Source organism: Gigantopelta aegis, chromosome 2 (genome assembly GCF_016097555.1).
Source record: "Gigantopelta aegis isolate Gae_Host chromosome 2, Gae_host_genome, whole genome shotgun sequence".
Classification (NCBI taxonomy): domain Eukaryota; kingdom Metazoa; phylum Mollusca; class Gastropoda; order Neomphalida; family Peltospiridae; genus Gigantopelta; species Gigantopelta aegis.
This window is the reverse complement of record NC_054700.1, coordinates 52533673-52556482: the sequence shown is the minus strand read 5'-3', so window position 1 is coordinate 52556482 and position 22810 is coordinate 52533673. Positions and strand designations below refer to the sequence as shown.

The 22810-nt window shown below is 37.4% G+C and overlaps 1 protein-coding gene across 1 annotated transcript in view; it reads left to right on the top strand.

The window, feature by feature from the left end:
• LOC121389003 (synaptotagmin-7-like) overlaps positions 1 to 22361 on the top strand; it is a 42435-nt gene extending 20074 nt beyond the window's left edge. The window contains exon 3 of the mRNA XM_041520594.1: positions 20825 to 22361. Within this exon, the coding sequence (XP_041376528.1) occupies positions 20825 to 21156 (332 nt within the window). The 3' untranslated portion in view covers positions 21157 to 22361. The remainder of the gene's footprint in view (positions 1 to 20824) is intronic.
• The last annotated feature ends 449 nt before the right edge of the window (positions 22362 to 22810 follow it).

The window sequence follows — 22810 nt, the reverse complement described above, 5'->3', positions numbered from 1 at the left end:
GAGAGAGAGAGAGAGAGAGAGATGTATGGAGAGAGAGATGACGATAATGTAAGTTGCTGTAACTATAAGAGATCAACAAATCAGACCTTTGGGTTGAAAGTTGAACATGCAGTGCTGCCATTAAGACACGAATCACAGATGGAAATACAATTATTAGTATAGGGGCATACGTAGATACTACTGGTCCTGTGTGTACAATCACTAAATAATAACTAAATCACAAGTAAGCTTGCGGCGAGATGTGTGTCATCTTATCATTGTAATATGGGAAGTAGGTCTTTCAGACTACTAATTGTGGAGAGATGTGCGCCATTTTATCATTGTAATATGGGTTGTAGGTCTTTCAGACTACTAATTGTGGAGAGATGTGCGCCATCTTATCATTGTAATATGGGTTGTAGGTCTTTCAGACTACTAATTGTGTAGAGATGTGCGCCATCTTATCATTGTAATATGGGTTGTAGGTCTTTCAGACTACTAATTGTGGAGAGATGTGCGCCATCTTATCATTGTAATATGGGTAGTAGGTGTTTCAGACTACTAATTGTGGAGAGATGTGCGCCATCTTATCATTGTAATATGGGTTGTAGGTCTTTCAGACTACTAATATTGTGGGCCATCTTATCATTGTAATATGGGTTGTAGGTCTTTCAGACTACTAATTGTGGGCCATCTTATCATTGTAATATGGGTTGTAGGTCTTTCAGACTACTAATTGTGGGCCTTCCATATACAGTATTGTTTTATCCCTCCTCCCCAATGTACACTTTTTATACATTTGATCATCACCTCCCCCCACCCTTGCATGTACAAATGTACATTGATCTCCATGCTGAAAACGTACTGCAAGGACTGCATAAAATAATTAATTTTGGCATATGTACTCAGTCAGTGAACCCCCTCCCCCTGTACATTCTCCGTGGGTAATGCCCGAACCCCCTTACCCCTGGGCCAATGTACTTTATTGATGGCCCCTTGCTGCAAGACAAAATATATGTACATTAAAGATTCCTTTTTAAAAGAACTAATACAAAATGTGTCTGCTTGAAGAACCATCCTGTTCTTGACAAGGAATGTAAAAAATGTCTATAACAGTCTTCCAACAAGAAACGGGCGGGAAGCAGCCCAGTGGTAAAGCGTTCGCTTGATGCGCGGTCGGTCTAGGATCGATCCTCGTCGGTGGACCCATTGGGCTATTTCTCGTTCCAACCAGTGCTCCACAACTGGTGTAACAAAGGCCGTGGTATGTACTATCCTGTCTGTGGGACGATGAATATAAAAGATCCCTTGCTGCTAATCGAAAAGAGTAGTCCATGAAGTGGCGACAACAGGTTTTCTCTCTCAATATCTATGTGGTCCTTAACCATATGTCTGACGCCTTATAACCGTAAATACAATGTGCTGAGTGCGTCATTAAATAACACATTTCTTTCTTTCTTTCCTTCCTTCAAGAATGATGGGGTTTTTTTTTTCTGGATTTATTATGATCTAGAGATCATTTGAAGAAAAGGTTATTCATCTTAAAACGTTCTGAGAAACAAGCCATTCCTTCATTAATATTCCATACTGGTTCTCGCCCATCTTAATAAGTCTGTGCATCATGATATTGGTAGCTTGGCCTTGCCTCATCTTTTGCTGCTTTCTCTACATATATTTTCGATCGGACATGATATCAATCAGAAATGTCGTCTGGGTGTATTTGGTCTGTTCTCGATGTCTGAGAATGTCCAACGTTTGACTGATCTTCGTAGATCACTCAAACTCTCCTATTAGTTGAATGTTTCTGGTCCATATACCTTCCAGTACCCGAGATATGTCAGGCCTACATCTCTACTACCACCTTTAACGGAAGCATTATTCTGCTCATGTTCCTAGTCTACAGCAATAGCACACAATATTTATCATGTTTTCTTCGTTGTGAAGCGCCCTGTCACAATTCGGCATGTACATCACGATTGTGATTCAGTATCGCCAAATCTTGCAAATGGACTGAGCGTCATCTAGTTTATGTTCGTTCAAGAAAACATTAATGATAAAATGTTGACTAGAATACTTGTGTACAAAAAGGATGTTTGCCTCTCAAATTCTTCAGAGGAAGAGCATAACTTTTATTTCCAACTGTCTTTCACAGGCATGAACTATAAACCATGTCTGTCTTCTACCGTAGAATGGTTGGGATGTGTCACATTAACGGTTTTTTGGGAAGGGAGTCTGTCGTTCCTGAAGAGCCATCTGCAGCCTATACGGGGCTATCTACTAACTCACTACCGTTAAGACGATCTGCTAGCACCTTGAGTGCTGCAGTCATCATATGAAGCTATCCGAAGAGCACACTTAAGTGATATTCAATATGACTCAGTTTGCAATGGCATACAAAGGCTGGTCCAGAATGATTGTGGACATTTGGTTGGGATTCAGACTGACAACTCACGTCTTCACCACACACATGGCGTGATGAATAGGCTGCGTCACAGAAAAGACAAGAGAAGTGATGGTCACATATGTCCCAGGAGCGGAACTCACTGGCTGATGGTTATCATGGGACACACCACGAAATAACCTCACCCGCGTTACAAAATTAATATTATTCTAGGTGCATCTGACTCATATGCGTTAGTAGGTTCATGCCTACAATATATATGTACAATGGTCAAATGTACTAGCCAGTGTAATAGGAACCTTGTGAATGTTTGTTCGTTCTAGCCAGTGCACCACGACTGGTATATCAAAGACCGTGGTATGTGCTATCCTGTATGTGGGATGGTGCATATAAAAGATCCCTTGCTGCTAGTTGGAAAGATTAGCCCATGAAGAGGCGACAGCGGGTTTCCTCCCTCAATATCTGTGTGGCCCTTAACCATATGTCCGACGCCATATAAACGTAATTAAATGTGTTGAGTGCGTCGTTAAATAAATAATTTCCTTCCTTCCTGTGAATGTTTGCAACATAATTAAATATATACGTTACTTCCTCCAAAGAGACATATGCGTGGACATAACTCGTCTCCAAAGAACTGCGTTTGACATTAATTCTGATGCTGCCCCTGAAATATTTATTAAATAGAAGACACACACGATTTAAAATAACTAGGTCTAGAATGAACTATGTAAATCTTTAATGTCAGCTATTGAAAAAAAAAAAAGAAGCATATTAAGAAAATGTGGACACCGTTCTCATTAAACAAATAAATATGTGTGGCTTATATTTTGGATCTGCCTCATTTGGCAGTAATGGAGATATATGTAAACCAGTGCAATTAAGTGTGTAAATAACAATAAATATGCTCAATTCTGACAACTACACTGGATTTCATGGCAACCTAAATTGAAAAATGGCATGTTTTTATCATCAAAACAAAAGTTTGCTTTGTTTAACGATACCACTAGAGCACATTGATTTATTAATCATCGGTTATTTGGATGTCAAACATTTGGTTTTTCTGACCCGCTACATGTTTCTATTGGTAGCAAAGGATCTTTAACATGCACAATGTCACAGCCAGGATGGCACATACCACGGCATTTGATATACCACGGCATTTGATATAGTTTTTATCACCAAGGACACACATTTATCATTGATGCTTATGATGATGTGAATACTGAGTGAAATCTTTCAGTTGAAATGCACGCATATAAATATTAAAGCCAGGTAATATAGTATGCTGACAATAATCTTTTTAAAATGTCTTTTATTCCCTTGTGTTCCCAAGAAACAGAAATAATTTCAACATAAATTTGTTAATATTGTCATATAACTAAATCCACACAGGTGTTTTGAGAAAGAATTTTTTTTTGAAACTACATGCATATTTAATTTAAAATGACTATTTGTTTTTTTTTTGTGTTTTTTTTTTAAATGACTGTTTTATTACCCAGTATACAATATTCATACATAACACTGACTTATCTGAAAAATGCTCACCACTAGCTATCCACCGACATACTACATGTCTATGTTCTGAAGGAAACAATACCCCTCACAATGATGCAGTAAGTCGATTTTGGATACTGACCATTAACAACGTCAAAATCACCTTGACCTTGATAAAAAAAAAAGGAACTATATTTATTTATTTATTTTTGTAATCTACACACTAGAACAATTACAATCATGGATGGTTCCAAAAAATAACATTAAAGTCCCACAGAATGACATATGCCCCAACACTATATAGGTGGCTATTAACATCTACCGCGGATGTCACTAGTAACTCGGTCGCGGTACTAGAGTAGCAGGATCGGACACCCTCTGTGGAGCCAATCTTTGATTCTTCCCCCACCCCTCCATTCCAAACAGGGCGACACGATTGATATATGAAAGGTCGTTGTATACGTTGTCCTGTCGGTGGACAAGTGCACATAAAAGTGTTGCTAATGACAAAATGTAACGGGTTTTCTCTAACGTTTTATGTCAGATTTACAGGGTTTTTTCGTTTGTTTGTTTGTTGTTGGGTTTTTTTGTGGGTTTTTAAAAAAAAAAATATTGTTTGTTTGTTTGTTGTTGGGTTTTGTTTGTTTTTTGCTTTGTTTTGTTTTTTTGTTTGTTTGTTTGTTTGGGGTTTTTTTTTTTTTTTTTTTGGGGGGGGGGGGGATTGACGCCGATGATAACTTAATTAGTGCTCTACTGGTGTCGTTAAAAAAAAATCGACTTTCTTTAAAAAAAAAAGTGTTATCGTTTCTATGTGTCAGTCGATGTCTGAATACGTAATCTATAGTTGTGAAGCAAGACCAACGAAATGTAAGTCAATAGTTTCCTTTTATTTCTTCTTCGTCATTCAAGATCACATTTCCGTAACAGTTGTATGTCTTTTCGTCTAACAAGAAGAATAAGAATTTATTTACACTCGGTCCGTTGCACAACGACATAGGATGAATATATACATACACAATTTATAACATTCACGTGACAAGATGGTTGATAATAAACATATACAAATACATCACACGCTCTGATTAAACACCTGCCAACTTGGGTTAAAAATAAAATTCTATAAGAGCAATATGTATAACAAAAACTCTAAATACATTAGATACGTGTACATATTTAAGAACATTGTTATACACATACCAAAGGTTGGTGTTCATGTAAATATAGATATAATCTAGATATACATCATGTGTGGCCAAGTACTTATAAGCAAATACTGTCATCGTGACATGCTAATTTCTTTAATATTTCCGATTCGCTTACTGATCATTAATTCTTTAAACATATGGTCATTTGACACAGTCATAGAGATGAAACCCGCTACATTTTACCATTAGTAGCAAGGGATCTTTTATATGCACCATCCCACAGACAGGATAGCACATACCAAGGCGTTTGATATACCAGTCGTGGTGCACTGGCTAGAGCGAGACATAGCCCAATAGGCCCACGACGGGAATCGATCCTAGACCGACCGCGCATCAAGCGAGCGTTTTCCCCACTGGGTCCCGTCCTCAAACTCAAATCTCAATTCATTTATGTCAACAATTAAAAATCGCATTCCAATGATACAGAAATTGTTAAATCAGTTTTTATCTGGGGTAATGCGACTCCATTTAGGTGTTTGCATAAATAATACTTCGCAATAAGGACTACACAATCATAAGCAATATTTCAGTCTTGTGAAGAGATTAACGTGGTAAATCCCGCTGTTTCTAAGTTTTTCCAGATTATATTACCTATAGTTTCAAAGATTTACTGCAAATGTGTCGTTTAGGTTTCGTCATGAATCATGTTGTTGTTTTTGTTGTTTGTCAAATGTCATACGAATCCTGCCATTAGACTCTTTGCGTTTGTAAATATTGTAAGTAATATTTAATGGCACATTTCATGTCACACCACTCTTCTATTTTTTTCTGTTTTATTAGGTATCTTTTACCGTATTCTTTGTTTAATGTAAATATGTCATTACGGTTAATTGTTACAGATGATGAATACTATTACTCGTTATATATACTTCTTTCAAATTAATCCATATTAATGAAGTAGAAGGAACCAAAAGCTGCAAATACATCACACACTCTGCCAACTTGGGTTAAAAAATGTATTAATTTTGTCAAGGACTCAATCTACGTTTGACCAATGTGCCCGACATTTGAAAATAGTTGAAACCAGAGAACTGGGAACTGAAAATAAATATAACGTCGACGATAAGCCTGAGAGTCGAGTTGCTATGGATACACGTCTGCTAAGCTGACAAGTAGAAAACGTTAGTGGGATCTGGCTGGATATAGACTTCAATGAAAAAGCGATTGTGCTGGTGTCTCGTTCTATCGAAGCCTTAGGGATACGTCTACATTGTCGAAAGTGAACAAAACAGAAAATAACAATAGAAAATAAATATTTAGATGTTCGCATTAGACATTGTCATTTGTATAAATAGTATTGTTAATACCATGATCATGATTATAATTATCATACTCAACATCATCAAAATCATCAACATTATCATCGTCACTATCACCATCAGTGCTCCACGACTGGTATATCAAAAGCCATAGTATGCGCTGTCTTGTCAGTTGGACGTTAATAAAAGATAGTTTAGTGCTAAAATGGAAAAACAGTAACGTATTTCCTAATAGCAGATGAATAATTAATCAATGTGATCTAGTGGTGCAGTTAAACAAAACAAAATTGAATTTACTTATTCTAATGTATGACAGGGAAAACTCGTTGTCTCCACATAAGCTACTCCCACAGAACAGCAGCAATGGCTATTTTATGCGCGTTTCCCCCAAAACATGACAGTACATACCACGGCCTTTGATGTACCAGTAATGGGACACTGGCTGAGAGTCGAGAAAGAAAAGAAAACCACCACCGGCCTCGGTGGTGTCGTGGTTAAGCCATCGGACAAAAGGCTGGTAGGTACTGGGTTCGCGGCCCGGTACAGGCTCCCACTACACCCTCTTCTCTCTTACTAACCACTAACAACTAACCTACTGTTGTGGACAGACAGCCCAGATAGCTGAGGTATGTTCCAGGGACAGCGTGCTTGAACCTTAATTGGATATAAGCAAAAAAAACGTTGTAATGAATAAATGAAAACCACTTACAACGGCGTTTGGCATGTTGTCGTGCTACTGAGATAGAACAAATACCTATCGAATCCTCTGATGGGGTGTGATTGTTCGACCCATCGCTACCTAATGCCTTGCTCACAAATGGCCTGCGGCGTGTTTGCGGCGGCCGTAAGTCCCAAAACTTGCCATAACCGTGCGGTGGCCGCACGGTAGAATACGGTAGCATTGAGGCGATCTCAAGTTGTTTTGCTTGTCGCAGGGGCATACGATTTTTTAAATTTGACGTTAAACTTTGTTCGGGAATCGCAAGGCCGTAGGCTGCAACCCCGCCGCATGTAGTATCGCAAGGTCACTGTACGGTGGCCGTGAGGTGACCTCATGGTTTTTACCCTGTCTGGTGTGCCTAGAAAATCGTACGGCAGCCGCAACAATCGTGAGGCCTCCTTACTGTCACCTCACGGTGGTCTTGCGGCCTCCGTGAGATGGCCGTACGATGTTCTAAATATCGTACGGCAGCCGCAACAACCGTGCGGGTGCCTTGCGATTGCCTTGCGGTTTGTTAACTAGCGCCTTGCGGTCTCCCCACGCATTTTGATTTCATGACTTTTACGATTACCGTGCGGACCCCGTAACATTTGTGAACACTGCTTCCGCAGCCCGCAAAGCTGTACGATTTGTAAAAATCCCATCTACAAACCGCAAACCGCAGAACCGTGCGGCGGCAGCATCATATGTGACCGAGGCATAAGCGAGCGTTCTACCAATAAAACGTACCATCTCAGAAACCAGTCATTAAAGTTAACGTTAAAGTTTATTACTCTGTGACGACACCACTAGAAAAACATTGATATATTAATCATTGACTACTGGATGTGAAACATTTGGTAATTTTTGACACGAACCCCGCTACATTGTTTTCATTAGCAGCAAGAGATCTTTTATAAAGTTAAAGTTTGTTTTATTTAACGACACCACTATCGCCTATTGGATGTCAAACATCTGGTACATTATACTTCTCACACGTGGTCATCAGAGGAAACCCGCTATATTTTTCCTGATGCAGTAAGGGATCTTTTATATGCACTTTCTCTCATACAGGAAAGCACACACCACGGCCTTACTTGTGTTGCACAGGTTAGAACGAGAAAAAACCGAATCAGTTGAATGGATCCACCAAGGTGACTCGATCCTATTATGTAAGCACCTCAGGCGTGCACTCGACCGACTGAGCTGAATCCCTCGACTTTTCCACAGACAAGACAGCACGGCCTTTGTACTGATTAGGACGGGGAGGGGGGGGGGGGGGGGGGGAGTGGGTCAATCAGAGAATGGGTGCACTGAGGTGGTTCGATCCTACGACGCAAGCACATCAGGCTAGCGCTTTACCGATTGTGCTAAAGCCCACCACAAACAATTAATTCTAAAATGTGTGTTTACGCCAATCGGTTGATTTTTACAGGTTTCGCTAGATCAAATTTTGTTTGATCAAAAGAATGAAAGAATATTTAACAACACCAGAACACTGGTTATTTGTTTTTGCTGTGATTGCATGGGCCAAGCGGGACTGGAAAGCTGTGCAACATGTTTGACTAACTCGGCAGTGCCAACAGAAACCATTGTCGAACAATATTTACCATAATCAGTTAGGTAAATTCCGCACAGTCGCTACATATAACGGCGTTGGTAGTAATTGAGTACTTTGACTGAGAACAAAGAATGCAAGGTGTTTCATTGTGCTTTATTGAACAGTAGAGTTTATTGTCGTGCTTCATTTCCAGCGGCGGTAAAATATCGCAGAGTGGATGCTTGGGTGGGGTTGGGGGGAATATATTAGTATTAAGGGAATAGAAAGGCTTTTTGTTTTACCCCAGAATTTTATTTTAAAAGTAATTAATATTTGTATGAATATTTAAATTTTTGAAAAACAAAATGCGCGAGCAGTAGGTGTTCGTAGGTAAATCAGAAAAATGTCAGAGAATGTGCCCCCAAGATAGTCGTGCTTGAATCTTTAGTGGATGTAAGCACGAGTTAAATGGTTGGGGGTGGGGTGGGGGGTAAGCTGTTAGTTTCAGAGATAACATAACACGTATTTTCGCTAGATCCGTTAAAGACAATTATAATGCTAGTTTTAATAGAACCCACATGTTTCAAGCAAATCTTTAGATGGTTTTTTGATAGTATTTCATATTGAATTACACAAACATTTACTGGCCAAATGAAAGAACATTTTAAAACAAAAGTTGTCATAAATGTCAGGCATGACTTATTTAATGCGACCTTCTAAGTTAAGTGCTCTTCGAACTTTAATGTGGTGAAATTCTGTTTGATGTACAGTTATACCTGACGTCAATCACATTCAAATTCAGATTGAATCTATATCTGATCATTTTCTTTTTTTTTCTTTAAAAAAACAAAAACAAAAAAACAAAACAAAAAACCAACCAAACCTATTATTATTATTAGATGTGATATTCAGTAATATCAACTAACCGTTTTTGTTCGTTGTTGCGCTTCCTTTCAAGTGAAGTCGTACAAGCCATCTCCTTTACATAACAGACCAATCAAAAGGGGCCGGGAAATTGTTTCTGATTGGTCTATTATTTATAATAGCTGCTTCTAGGATGAATGGTTTTGAAAGCATCGTGCGGCTCGAATTGATAATGGACTGCTAATATTATCGTGTAAGCGAAAACAATCAAGCAATGCATCATTTCATTCCATGTCAACTTATTTTCGTGCTTATATTCAATTAAGGTTCAAGCACGCTGTCCTGGACACATACCTCAGCTATCTGGGCTGTTTGTCCAGGACAGTGGGTTAGTTATGTGTTGTTAGTGAGAGAGAAGAGGGTGTAGTGACCTTACACCTACGTATTGAGCCCTTAAGAACTCGCTCTGGGTTGGAGCCAGTACCGGGCTGCGAACCACCCTGTACCTACCAGCCTGTAGGCCGGACAATGGACTGCTAATATTACCGTGGAAGCGAAAACAATTAAGCAATGCATCTGCGTGTTCCTGAATGGAAGGGGAAATCACTCTAACAAGTCAGACATGTTTATTACCTTGTTAAAGTATTATATCATTGCCTAAACAACATGAAAAACACAAAATACAATGCAAACTATTCTTATTATTGTATTCTTTGGCCATGAAATCACAGGTATAAACACAAAAGTGGAATCCATTGGATTATTGCGAGCCGAGATATTAAAAAAATATATATCAATAAATGATAACGTAAATGGTGGCCATATTGAAAATAAAATGGCCGACACAATATAATGTTACAGTGTTGTCCTATTTGGATTCCTTGGCCTTGAAACCATAGATTTAGACACCAAGGCCAAATTCAAATCTTTATTATTAGCCGAAATATGAGACATTGAAAATTCGCTTGTCGGCCATTTTGAAAACAGACTTTATTTGGTTGGGCTCCAGTTTTAAAATGTACTCGTATGTGCCAGAGTAACTGTGTGCCAAATGTTATACTTGTATCACAAAGTGCACGATTTTTACCTGATCATCCTAAGAAGATAATTCGAGACACAAAATGTATATACAAGAATTGAAACATTCAATGTAGCCTTCATTTAACAAAGGTTAAAGCACGCCCACTCTGGTTGCAATAAATACTGAACTCATTATTAGAACTGTACAGGAAGTGGTTTGGAGAAATGTATCTGTGTGTGCTGTTTTAATAATAAGAGACATTATTCTATAAGGGAAATAGAAGCTTTTTCGTGTTTTATTTTCAAATACTATCTGTATGTCAACGAGAGAGGTATAAAAAACAAATCTTCGCGAATTACAAGGTTTCAAAATAAATACTATTGCACCTACGGTATTACAGTTGGATGAACACACAGTTGTATCACATTGAACGTTTTCTATCCATTTTGTTTTCCTAAAATGAAATAGCATATTCATAACCAACAGAAGTGCATCTTTCTAATAGCAGAGGCGGGAAATTGATCGTTTGCTAAAAGAGTAGTGTCTGCCATTTGCAAAGCAATTAGGCTAGGAAATGCAATACATCTTGATTTTGTTTTAAAGTGATTTCATGTCTGTCCATTTTCATACAATTTGGTTGGATGGCATATTTAAGGCATATCAATTTACAATGTACAGGAACCTGACAACAGTTAAAATCGTCCAATTTGGCTTCTGCGCTGTTGTGCTAGTTATCATCGACTTTTAAAGGGGTCGCACCTCTGGCAAACGTTCTGCCAATAAGCTACATCACCACCACCCTTGATTGAAAACAAATGACTGGTATCATGAATATGCGTATAGCATTTCATCTTTTTAAAAACCCCGGTTATTTAGCATATGATTTTGTCACAGTGTAAGTCTGCTTCATTGTAGCTTTTCTTGTTTTTGTTAACGCCGATGTACACTGGCTTCAGGAAATCATATTAATCATTGACTTTAAAATCACCATCCTCCACTCTCCATCCCCATACCTTGAGGGGGAAAAAACTATCATTGACAAAAACAGTTAAAGGTTCAGAGCCAAATATCTTTCAGGAGTGCCATTTGTTTTGGCTGTGCTGGCATGGTATAGATGGGATTTAGGAAGGGAGACCCGGTATCGCCACTCCCACGACACTTGGCTGCGTAATAATGGAATTTAAGATTTCTCTTAAGCGTACGAGACAGGGACAGGAGGGGGAGGGGGGGGGGGGGGTGCTGACTGCCTCCCTAGTGCTGGAGCAAAACTTCAATTTCGGTAAAAAAAATAAAAAAAATTATAAGAGATATTCGGGCAAAATGTGCTAACCTGAGACCTTTGTACCATGTATTTCCATCATTCTACCCTCAAAATTAGTTGTAAACCATATAAAAATGCGTAGTGATTCATTTGTAACACTATATAGTTGTTTCGCAATAATATTAATATGAATATATGTTATTATATAGATTCGGCAAAAAACAGCCTGCCCCCCCCCCCCCCAAAAAAAAAAAATATAATAATAATAATAATAAAAAATAATAATAATAAAATAAATAAATAAAATTAATTTAAGAATTGACCGCAATTATTTTTTGGTTCATGCAAGTATGAACCGAAAAAACGATTTGCACACTGTATGATCCCGCGTAGAAGGCCATACAAAAGTGGCAGTATAGTAGGGGGATAGTAGGCGTGACTTAATATTTTTGGGTTCATCGAGATATGAACGGGAAAAAAAGCACCTCTGGACCAATCAGATTGCCGTAAAGTGTATAGACGCAAAGAAAATTTAATTATATTAAATTAAATTATAAAAATATGAGAGCCCATAAGCCTATGTGTGAGAGGCGCACATCTCAGACGTATTGGGTACACGTAGTTAACAAAACAAAAAAGAATAGTTCAAGATTTTAATTTTTCTGACGTTGACGTGTGTTATTACAAATGCACACAAGACATTTGTGAGTACTGTATTCTTAAATGTTATGTAAATTTCTTTTAAAGGGATATTCCTGAGTTTGCTGCAATTTTAAAGATGTTATCGACCAACAGAGACTGTTTAATGATTGTAATTACATATAAAATATATTTGTTCTGCATAAAATATTAGTGGCTGTATATTAACGTTTTTCTGATCGCTCTAATATTTGTACTAGGTTAAATTTCATTTTATTTCCAGTCTGGGCTTCCTGCAAAAATTAAGACGACCAGAAACACACTGAATATACAGACACTGATATTCTAAACAAGAAAATATATTTAATATGTAAGTTTAATCGTAGAAATATTTTATTAGTCGGAAACATCTTGCAATGCAGCAACCTCAGGAATGTCCGTTTAATTTGTTAGTTTCAACAGGAAAATATTGGACTATTTGATTTGATGAAAATTGTATTGCTGTTGTATGAAACCGAGGTAGATTTAGGCCATTACGTGGGTTAAAAATATGCCTGCTTTGAATTAATGATTCCATATAAATCTATGAGAAACGAAAGTAGCTTTTGGTTTCATTATGTTCTTTGACACATTAACTTCATTGTTAATTAAATGTACACTTACTACATGGAATTTGACGATAGAACACATGTATCAACTTACGTATGGATCGTCTTCTACACGCAATAACGCGAACCACACGCCCGTGCAAACGTATTTCCCTGACCTAGATACACGTCACACGTATGAGGCCGGTACCGCGGGAGATCACGTAGGGACATCTGAAACTGTCTAATATATCAACATTCCCCCTGTTGTTGTGCCCTCATATAAGTTTAGTATATATGATTTAGGTTTAATAATACAGTCAGCACACTATCCTAACATCCAACCATGTGCTTGTCACAAGGTCATAGGTCATCACCTTCCCTGTAGACCATTCAAGTCGCAGCTATGGCATTGTGTTAATATGTCAAGCACTTGGTTACTAGGTTACAGTAATTCAATATAAATTGGCTCCGTAGGGATTATTTTGAATTCCGCAAATATTGGCCGTCTATACCGCAACCTTATGTATGTATTGATGTATGGCTATCTATATATTGTATGTATGTTGAGGTTGACTGTTACATACGTAGATATTAATGCACTGGCGCAGGGGATAATTATATCCTTTCTGACCTCATAAATTGTCCCATGCCGTCTCTGGGACACGAACCTATGGCACCGAATCGCCCGCAAATTTGCAGACTAACCACGATGCGCTCTAAGCTATCCAGACATCCATGCTAAAGCTAAAGAAAGAAGAAAAAACCCTCTACAAACAATAACCGTTGATATTGTTTCAAGTTTCAAATGTACTTATTGTCTTCAGAGTTACAGTTCATCAGCATACGTAATAAATACATGTCTATATACAATATGTACAGTATAATGGTGGGGAGCGATTTTCTCATACTATGGCAATTGGAAAATACACAATACAAATATGCAATCTAAAACTACATTAAATCAAATTAGTTCTTAAATCATTTGCTCGAATTAAATATTTCCCAAGGTTATTGTTGTTGTTTTTGTATTTTGCAATAGTAAATTAAGTTATAGTTCCAATATATTGTGGCGGTATTGTAGCTTTAAAAAAACAGTCGTTTATTAATTTGAAATTGCGGACACTAAATGTCAAGTTAGGTACTTTAATTTTAATTCAACGTTATCATCATTATATAATATTGTCGCATATATCATTCCATTACGTTATCAAAGCTATTCTATGAATTACAACGTTAAATGTAATATGTCAAATTATATGGTGTTTGTTTGTTGTTGTTTTTAGACATTTCCCACCATTTAATAACTGTCTGACAGTTCAAGATATTGAACATGTTTAGCTTTTACAATTCGTGATCTCGACGTCATTGTGTCAATGAAAGATAGCTTATATGCGTTCAGCCGCAATGCATAACGCAAAGGTTCACGAACGATTAGATTGCATTGGGTCCCCGTGTGGTCTTTCTATTTAACGTAAAGATCAGAAAACTTGACTTGCGAGCGTTTCCTAATGCTATGCTCAGACTACCAACTGCCAGCTCAAAGTTGGCCAACCTTCTGCTGTGACGACTTCTACGACTGTCCAGTTGCTAGTCTGAGCGCTCTTATACCTCGAGATTCTCTTCGTATAACCCATTAGTTGTTAACCTGGAGTCTGTCGTAAGTCTGGAGTTTTGCGCCTAACGTTAAATGGATATGATAGGATTGAAAACCAGTCAAATATTTTGCGATCTCTACAACCCTCCTGAATACGGAACCGACAGACATTTATTCGCCACGAAAGAATCTCATAAAATTGTCATACAACTTTAACGTTTTCCGGCGGCGCTCGTGTCTTTCCGCAAGCTAAACGTACAAAACTGTTCAGTGGGGGGAAGCAGTTGATTAGTGGCGTGTTGTAAGATTAATCACACATAATATCGATTCATTCTCAAGAAACACGAGTCCTACAGCCAAGGGCAAAGTGTTTATCGATCCCAGCTTTAAAATTTTGGTTATTGAAAAGAAGTACAAATTGTCGATCTCAGTCACATGATTAGTAAAGCGCTTATCGGTGATGTCCGCTAGAGGGCATGATTCGTTGAATTTAAATTATAGCACGTTGTTGAGAACAGCGGCAAATTTAACCCATTCGACGAGCGTCCAAACTCCCAAGGGCCTTTTTTCTGTAGTATTCGGTCGTGTTGTACTATACATCACGTGATTCAATAATTACTCTCTGTAATGATAATTACTGCGAACCGGCCTCGGTGGTGTCGTGGTTAAGCCATCGGACAGATATACCAATATATATGTTCTATGTTCATATTCTGAATAAAAAGATTTGAGACGTAAGGCTCCCACCCAGAGCGAGTTTTAACGATTCACTGGGTAGGTGTAAGACCACTACATCCTCTTCTCTCTCGCTAACAGCTAACCCTCTGTCCTGGACCGGCTAAAGAGGTGTGTGTTGAGGACAACGTGCGTGAACCTTAATTGGATATAAGCACGAAAATAAGTTGAAATGAGTTGAATGAATAATTATTGTACGTTATGTCTATGACTGAATGTATGGCGTTCGTGTTGTTTCAAGCTCGTGGCCAGCATTTTGAGTAGGAGGGTTCCACTAGGTATTTGCTGGTGCCTTGTGGAAATGGGATCCAGGGGCATACTCTCACGGAAATTTTGAAATCTCTTAAAGCCTAAAATGCGTTTCCTTGGTATCTGGAACCTAAAGGGGCATTCCTGAGTTTGCTGCAATTTTTAAGATGTTATCGAATAATAAAATGTTTCTACAATTAAACTTACATATTAAATATATTTTCTTGTTTCGAATATTAGTGGCTGTATATTAAACGTGTTTCTGATCGTACTAGGTTATTTTTTCGTATGTATGAGATTATTTGAAGACAAAATCCAGATTTTATTGGTCGGAAACATCTTACAATGAAGCAAACTCAGGAATGTCCCTTTAAAATTTTTATATTTTAAAACAATGATTCTCGACTATTTTATAGATTGTATTTTTGTTATTAAATTAACAAAAAAAGATAATGAAATTCTAGCACACAACAGGAGTTAAGGGTATTGACCCGAGGTATATGTTAAATATTTTCGGCAATTCCATATTATAACCTTAGTAACAGAAAAGGTATGTGTACCTCAGAACTATTGATCAGTTCCTTTAACAATGAACATATTTATGAAAAACGAAACACATCACCTTCTTAAACATTGTATCGCCAACACATGCAGGCCTTGTTAAGAATACAGGTGTCGTCCTCGGATGTTTTTAGCAAAAGGTATTGCATAAGGTATTACATCCCATTTCATGTTTGTCATTGATGCGTCATATCATCAAAATGGCATCTACATGTTAGCTGTAAAACATTTTGAAATATTTGGAAATAACCGGCATGATAAAGCAACTTTTATGCCAAAATGACAGAAGAATATTGCTTGATATTGTAACCGTCTTTTTTTCAGGTTACCTTTGTTTGTAATAACTACTCTGGGGGATGTAGTAGGGAGCAACTGGAGTCAGCCTAGTTATAAAATGAAGAGAGAATGAATCGAGCGTATATCGTCTTTATTGCGGAATCAGATGTGTGTAGTCTACATTGCAATACATACGTTTTGACTAACAAATAGAAATATTACATTTGCCATGAAATGTAATAATAAATGCTTATTCATTGTAATAATAAGTAGTATGAATAGATAATAAGTAACATCTGTGTATATAAGGCATGTTACCATTAATACGTGCGTGTAACTAACGCATAATGCGTGTAACCATTAACACATGTTATGTTCTAAGGTATGTGTTACAGCACATAAATAATATAAACATGAATGTGAGATCGACATAGATAATAATTGCATAAAAATAAACATTGTACGAAATATATAGTTAAAATGACTTACCTAGTTATAAAATGAAGAGAGAATGAATCGAGCGTATATCGTCTTTATTGCGGAATCAGATGTGTGTGTCTGAAGCATATGTCATGTCATGTCATAGGGTTTTACGTGCACATTCAGAACAAGCTGTTGTAGCGCACGCCTGTCGTGGGCACAAGAGCCGGCCTTGGCCGGCTCCTCCGTCCATGACAGGATCTGAAGCACATTTGCGTCTTGCTTAAATATAGCTCGATTCATATGGTTACGTAAACGTCTTATTTCTTGATTAAAGGTTATATTGCTAATGGCGACATACTGTCTAGGTAATGCTTTGTGTGTGTGTGTCGCCCTTCATTTTGTTTAATTAATGTATAGTTGATTGGCGTACCTAGCTGCCGTCTTTAAGTTTATCCCTGTTAATTTGTTTACTGTATTCATTGCTGATTGACGTTGCTGGCGTAATTAGCCGCCGGTTGTTAATTGATAAGTCTTACTCTGTTTATTGCTGCACTGTATTGTCAGCGTTACGTGTTTTGTGCAGGTCTGCCTTGGGGTGGTAAATGACACTGTAATAGTACCCCCGTGCTGCATATAGCTTTTGTCCGCAAAAGCCAAAATAAGTTATTAATAATGAAAGAACATACTAGTATACATCTAAACATAAAGATGCATACTTACATACATACATACATACATACATACATACATACATACATACTATAATTATATACATTTCAATACTAACTAAATACATACATGAATAATAGAACGAGCACAGTCTTGCGAAAATGAACTTTTTCTAATCAAGATTTGACAGAAATAGAACTTACAGAGCTGTTGGACCAACAGAAATGCATCAATATTCGTGTCAACGAAAACCCAAAATCCGGACGACTAGCTTAACACGGAATTCTACACAGCGGAACTTCCCAAGCGACACGGTCTGTCAAAACGGTAAATGGTTATTTGGCAAAAGAATTTGTGAATGTCATGCAAATCTATGTCCATTACAAATGTTCTGTTTAAAATGTTCTAATCTAAATGCTCACTCAGATGTAAACCACATAAATTGTCATAAATACTCCAAACATGATGCCAAAGTCAACAACATTTCTAAACCTAAACACAAATCGGATAAACAACTACCATTTTCTAACTTAGGTCCTAAGACCTTCACTAGCGTTGTCAACTTAAATAACCCACTAAAACAAGAACTCAATGCTCTTAAAGCAAAACAGAAGTCCAGTAGAGAAATAAACCAAGCCAGAAATCATTTTATCAAAACAACCAACGATTTGACAGAAGCACAACTAACCATCCAGAACCAATCTCAGGAAATCAGTTCACTAAAAGCACAGCTAGAACAAACCTGTACAAATACAAAAGAACTCCAAAAGTCTAAAAAAAAGATGTAGCGTTGTTACAAAGTATAATAAATAAATTGACAGAAGACTTAAAAGATTCTCGTAACAGTAATGCAAATAATGAAGAGTTTAACAAAATTGTGTGTCATAAAATGCAAACAGACATTGATGCTTTACATCAACAATCAACCAGTTATTACGATAAGCTTGTTCAACAAAACACTGAGTTAGAAAATCTTAGACGGGAAAATTATGAACTAGTTCAAAGACTAAATACATTGAGTAATACAACTTATCAGCAACAGTATTCAAGACGAGACAAATATCACCGACAGTAAATAACGACTCATTTGATTATTAAATATTTTTCGGAATAAATAATATAAACAGTAAACGTATTAATTTTCAATAAATTCATAATTTTGAGATACCTAAACTGATATTAGAAAGTAAGCTTGACATTCACATAGCCAAAACCATGTATACGTTTATAAAAAAAAACGACAATACCGTCAGCATCAGTGCCTGGATTCGAACTCGAGATAAACAGCCTGTCAACTACAACTGCTTCAGACGACGTCAATGTTAACCAACTGACTCAACGAGGTTACGATACAAGCGAAAAACTTGTCTAATAGATGAAACAGTTTATTTGTGATACCACATTTCGGACACGGGACCACTATTACAAACACTGTATACAAACTACCGTAACAAGTTTATTCTCTAGACACGAGGACGTGTCATTTCTTTCGGGCGGTGGATAACTGTCACAGTGCTAAACTTCAACTTTATAACAATACGGATTATATCTTTATTTTTACATGTGCATTAATTAGAATTAGTTAATTGATGTCTTACTCTGTTTATTGCTGCACTGTATTGTCAGCGTTACGTGTTTTGTGCAGGTCTGCCTTGGGGTGGTAAATCACACTGTGATAGTATATATAGAAGCCAGTGTAGATTTGAATCTCTATATAGAGACCAAGGCATGAACAGGATTACTTTCTATTGTTAACCTTTTATTTCTAACTTTGGTTGATAAATCAGTGGAAGGTGATATGAACTGTTGTCGTTCTCATGTAATTATCGAATGCTACGAGATCGTCAATATAGCAGAAAGTAGCATTAAAATGTAGGTTCGTCTGTTTTGATTTTACCAGATTAGTTAAAATTCTGAATCATGTACACTGCAGCTTTGGTAAGGGGAGTGTTAAATAACGAAGACAAGCAAATATAGTTTTATGAGAGAGTTGCAAAAGTCACAGTCAAGTATTTGTGCAATATTAAAAAAAGAAAAAGGATTTTAAAAAGTGGACCTCAGCTTTTGCGGAAGGTTTCATTAGTTCCCTACCGGTCCATCTGTCCAACACATGGGTTTTCGGACGTGTTTTATTATATTGGGCTGACATTTTGTGTGTAGCTTCAGAGGTGGATCTAGGGGGAGGGCAGGGGCCAGGACTCCCCTAAATGTTGCGACAGTTATAATTTTATTATATATTAATTTTCACACACACACCCTCCAAATCTCCCCCAAAGTTCCCTTTGCATTCTGCCTCATGTCAATGCCCCCTCCCCCAAATGGATTTTCTGGATTCGCCACTGAGCTCTATCATGTAGAGTTATAGATCAATGTTGACGTTCATGGTCCTTAAAATTAAGATACATGAAAATGTGTTGGGTCCGGTACAGGAAATGCATATGATAGCTTTAACGGTACTCTCAGAATGTTCTTGAATAGTATTATTAATGTTATTATCAATATCGCATTAACATCATCATCATCATCGCCATCGTCGTTGCCTTCGCCGTCACAATCATCATTATAACCATCACCATCAATATTGTATTTCTTTTCACTTAATAGTTACATTAAATACCATTTTTGTTTGTTCTTTGTTACATTTTATTCATTGTTTCATTCATTCATTCATTCATTCATTCATTCATCCATCCATCCATCCATCCATCCATCCATCATCCATCCATTCATCCATCCATTCATTCACCCATTCATCCATCCATCCATATATCCATTCATTCATTCATCCAGTCATCCATTCATTCATCCATCCATCCATCATCCATCCATTCATCCATCCATTCATTCACCCATTCATCCATCCATCCATATATCCATTCATTCATTCATCCAGTCATCCATTCATTCATCCATCCATCCATTCATTCATTCATTCATTTATTTATATACCTGCCTACATGTTGACCTACATGTCTGACTGTCCGTCAGTCTATTTATTTATTTATTCTTTGTTACATTTTATTCATCCATCCATCCATCCATCCATCCATCCATTTATTCATTCATCCATTCATTCATGCATCCATCCATCCATCCATCCATACATCCATTCATTCATTCATTTATTCATATACGTGCCTACATGTCGACCTACATGACTCTCTGTCCATCAGTCTATTTATTTATTTATTTATTCGTGTTAGATTTTTTTTCAATGTGAATACAAAGATATTCAGTGGGCTTTGTTTGTTTTTTTGCATTATATGAGAAATGATATCTCCTGTGTTACCATGGTCTGTAACAGGCGGAGGAGGGGGTGATGGTGCTATGGAATCAAAACTTTTATTTTGCTTCTCTTTTGTAGATCCTTATGTTCGAGTTGAAGTGATGCAGACCGGTAAAGGAATTAACCGAATACACACGCGGACCCTCAAGAACACCGCCCAGCCGATGTTTAACGAAGTATTCACGTTTACCGTTTCTTCGGATATTCAAGATATGAAATGTACCGCTGTCGTACTAACGGTCTTCGACCATGATCGGCTTCGTTCGGATGAAGTGATCGGGCAAGTTCGGCTCGGTTACGGAGCCACGGAAGAGAGCGAGATCTCTCATTGGAACGACACATTGTGCACCCCTGGTTGTGAACACACCAAGTGGCATTATATTATGGAGAAAACGCGAGACAACAGTTAGTGTTACATGTTATGTGATATTAACATGGACTATACGCCGAGGAAATGACCAGTCATTTAAGCCATCTGGATTAAGACTGGTAGGTCTTGGGTTCGCATCCAGATACCGGATGCCACCCAGAGGAAATGTTAACAACTCAGTCAGGAGGTGACAGTGTAAAGCCACTGCACCAACTACCCTGTCACTAAGCGTTAACCAGTTACCCTGGATAAACAGCCCAGATACCTGCCTGGAAAACACAACAGAGCATGCTTGAATCGAACATGGATAGAAGCAAGTTAAATTGAACGAGGGATTTCTGTTTTTAAACAGCTGTTTTTATATATTAATGGTATACTTTGCGAGTGCTCTGTGGAAACACGTAACATTCGCTAGCCTTGTTTTGGCACTTCGTGTTAAGTGAATGTGACAGGATGAAAACCAGTCAAATCGTTGTCGACCGTTCGCGGTAAACGCCAATGTACTGAACGCAAGTTACATCGTTGTCGAGTGCTCGCGGTTAAAGGCTATATACTGAACGCCAGTTACATCGTTGTCGAGTACTCGCTGAAAAAGCCAGTGTACTGAACGCAGTATACTTACTGTACTGTGACGTACGCTGAATGTATGTAAACATGATATGTAGTATTGATTATAATACAACAGCGTATACCATCCATTGGTGGACAACCAATGGCAAATGTTATTATTCTCCTATGGGGTCATTAAGCTTTCATAAATTTACCCAGCCTTTTAAATGTTACTGACTTAAAGAATATTTTTTTCTGAACTGTTATTTTTGGACATTTTGATCATTTAAAAGCGTCCCTTCTCTTTCCTCGGCTTTGATCATTTCCTTCTTCGTTTTATTTTCTTCGTCATTATCCCTTTTCTATTCGCAGGGTCTTTTCCCTCCTTCCTTTCGCTATTTTTTTTATTTTTTTATTTCAATGTTTACTTCAATGTTTTTTTAAAATGTGGTATACATGTAAACACGCCATAGTTAAAAGTATCACATATTATAACGACAGTTGTCTGATTCTGTTTAACTTTCCACTGTTCAGTTCGTCTCTATTAAACAAATTATGTTTTTCCACCACATTTTGCCAGTGAGTGTTGTTATTGTTTTTATTAATTATTTTTTTGTTGTTGAGTGTATGTGTGTGAGGTGGGGAGGTCTAGATATCTTATTTATAGAGTGGCACATGCCCTGCGTGAGTGCTACCTACAATTTTTGTAATAAACACTGTATCTATACGCCTGTTGAGGTCATTGCCAGTCAGCTAGTGAAAACTGAGATGTAAAGGTAGATTTAAAAAAGAAAAAGAAAGAAATGAAGATTTAAATTACCTTTGAGAGAGTTTGAAACATTAGCGCCGACTAGATTACTGTGACTTAAGTTGATTAAAACATGTTTTTCAATGGGACTAAGTTTCTGTGTATCGAAACCTGTTTCCATTGAAAAAACAAGAAGAAAAAGTTTATTTTGCTTAACGACATCACTAGAGCACATTGAGTTTTTAATCATCGGCTATTGTATGTCAAACATTTGGTAATTTATTTTTTATATATAGTCAGAGAGAAAACCCGCCACGTTTTTCCAATAGTATATTTTGTATATGCACCATTACACAAACAGGATAGCACATACCACGGTCTTTGGTATACCATTCGT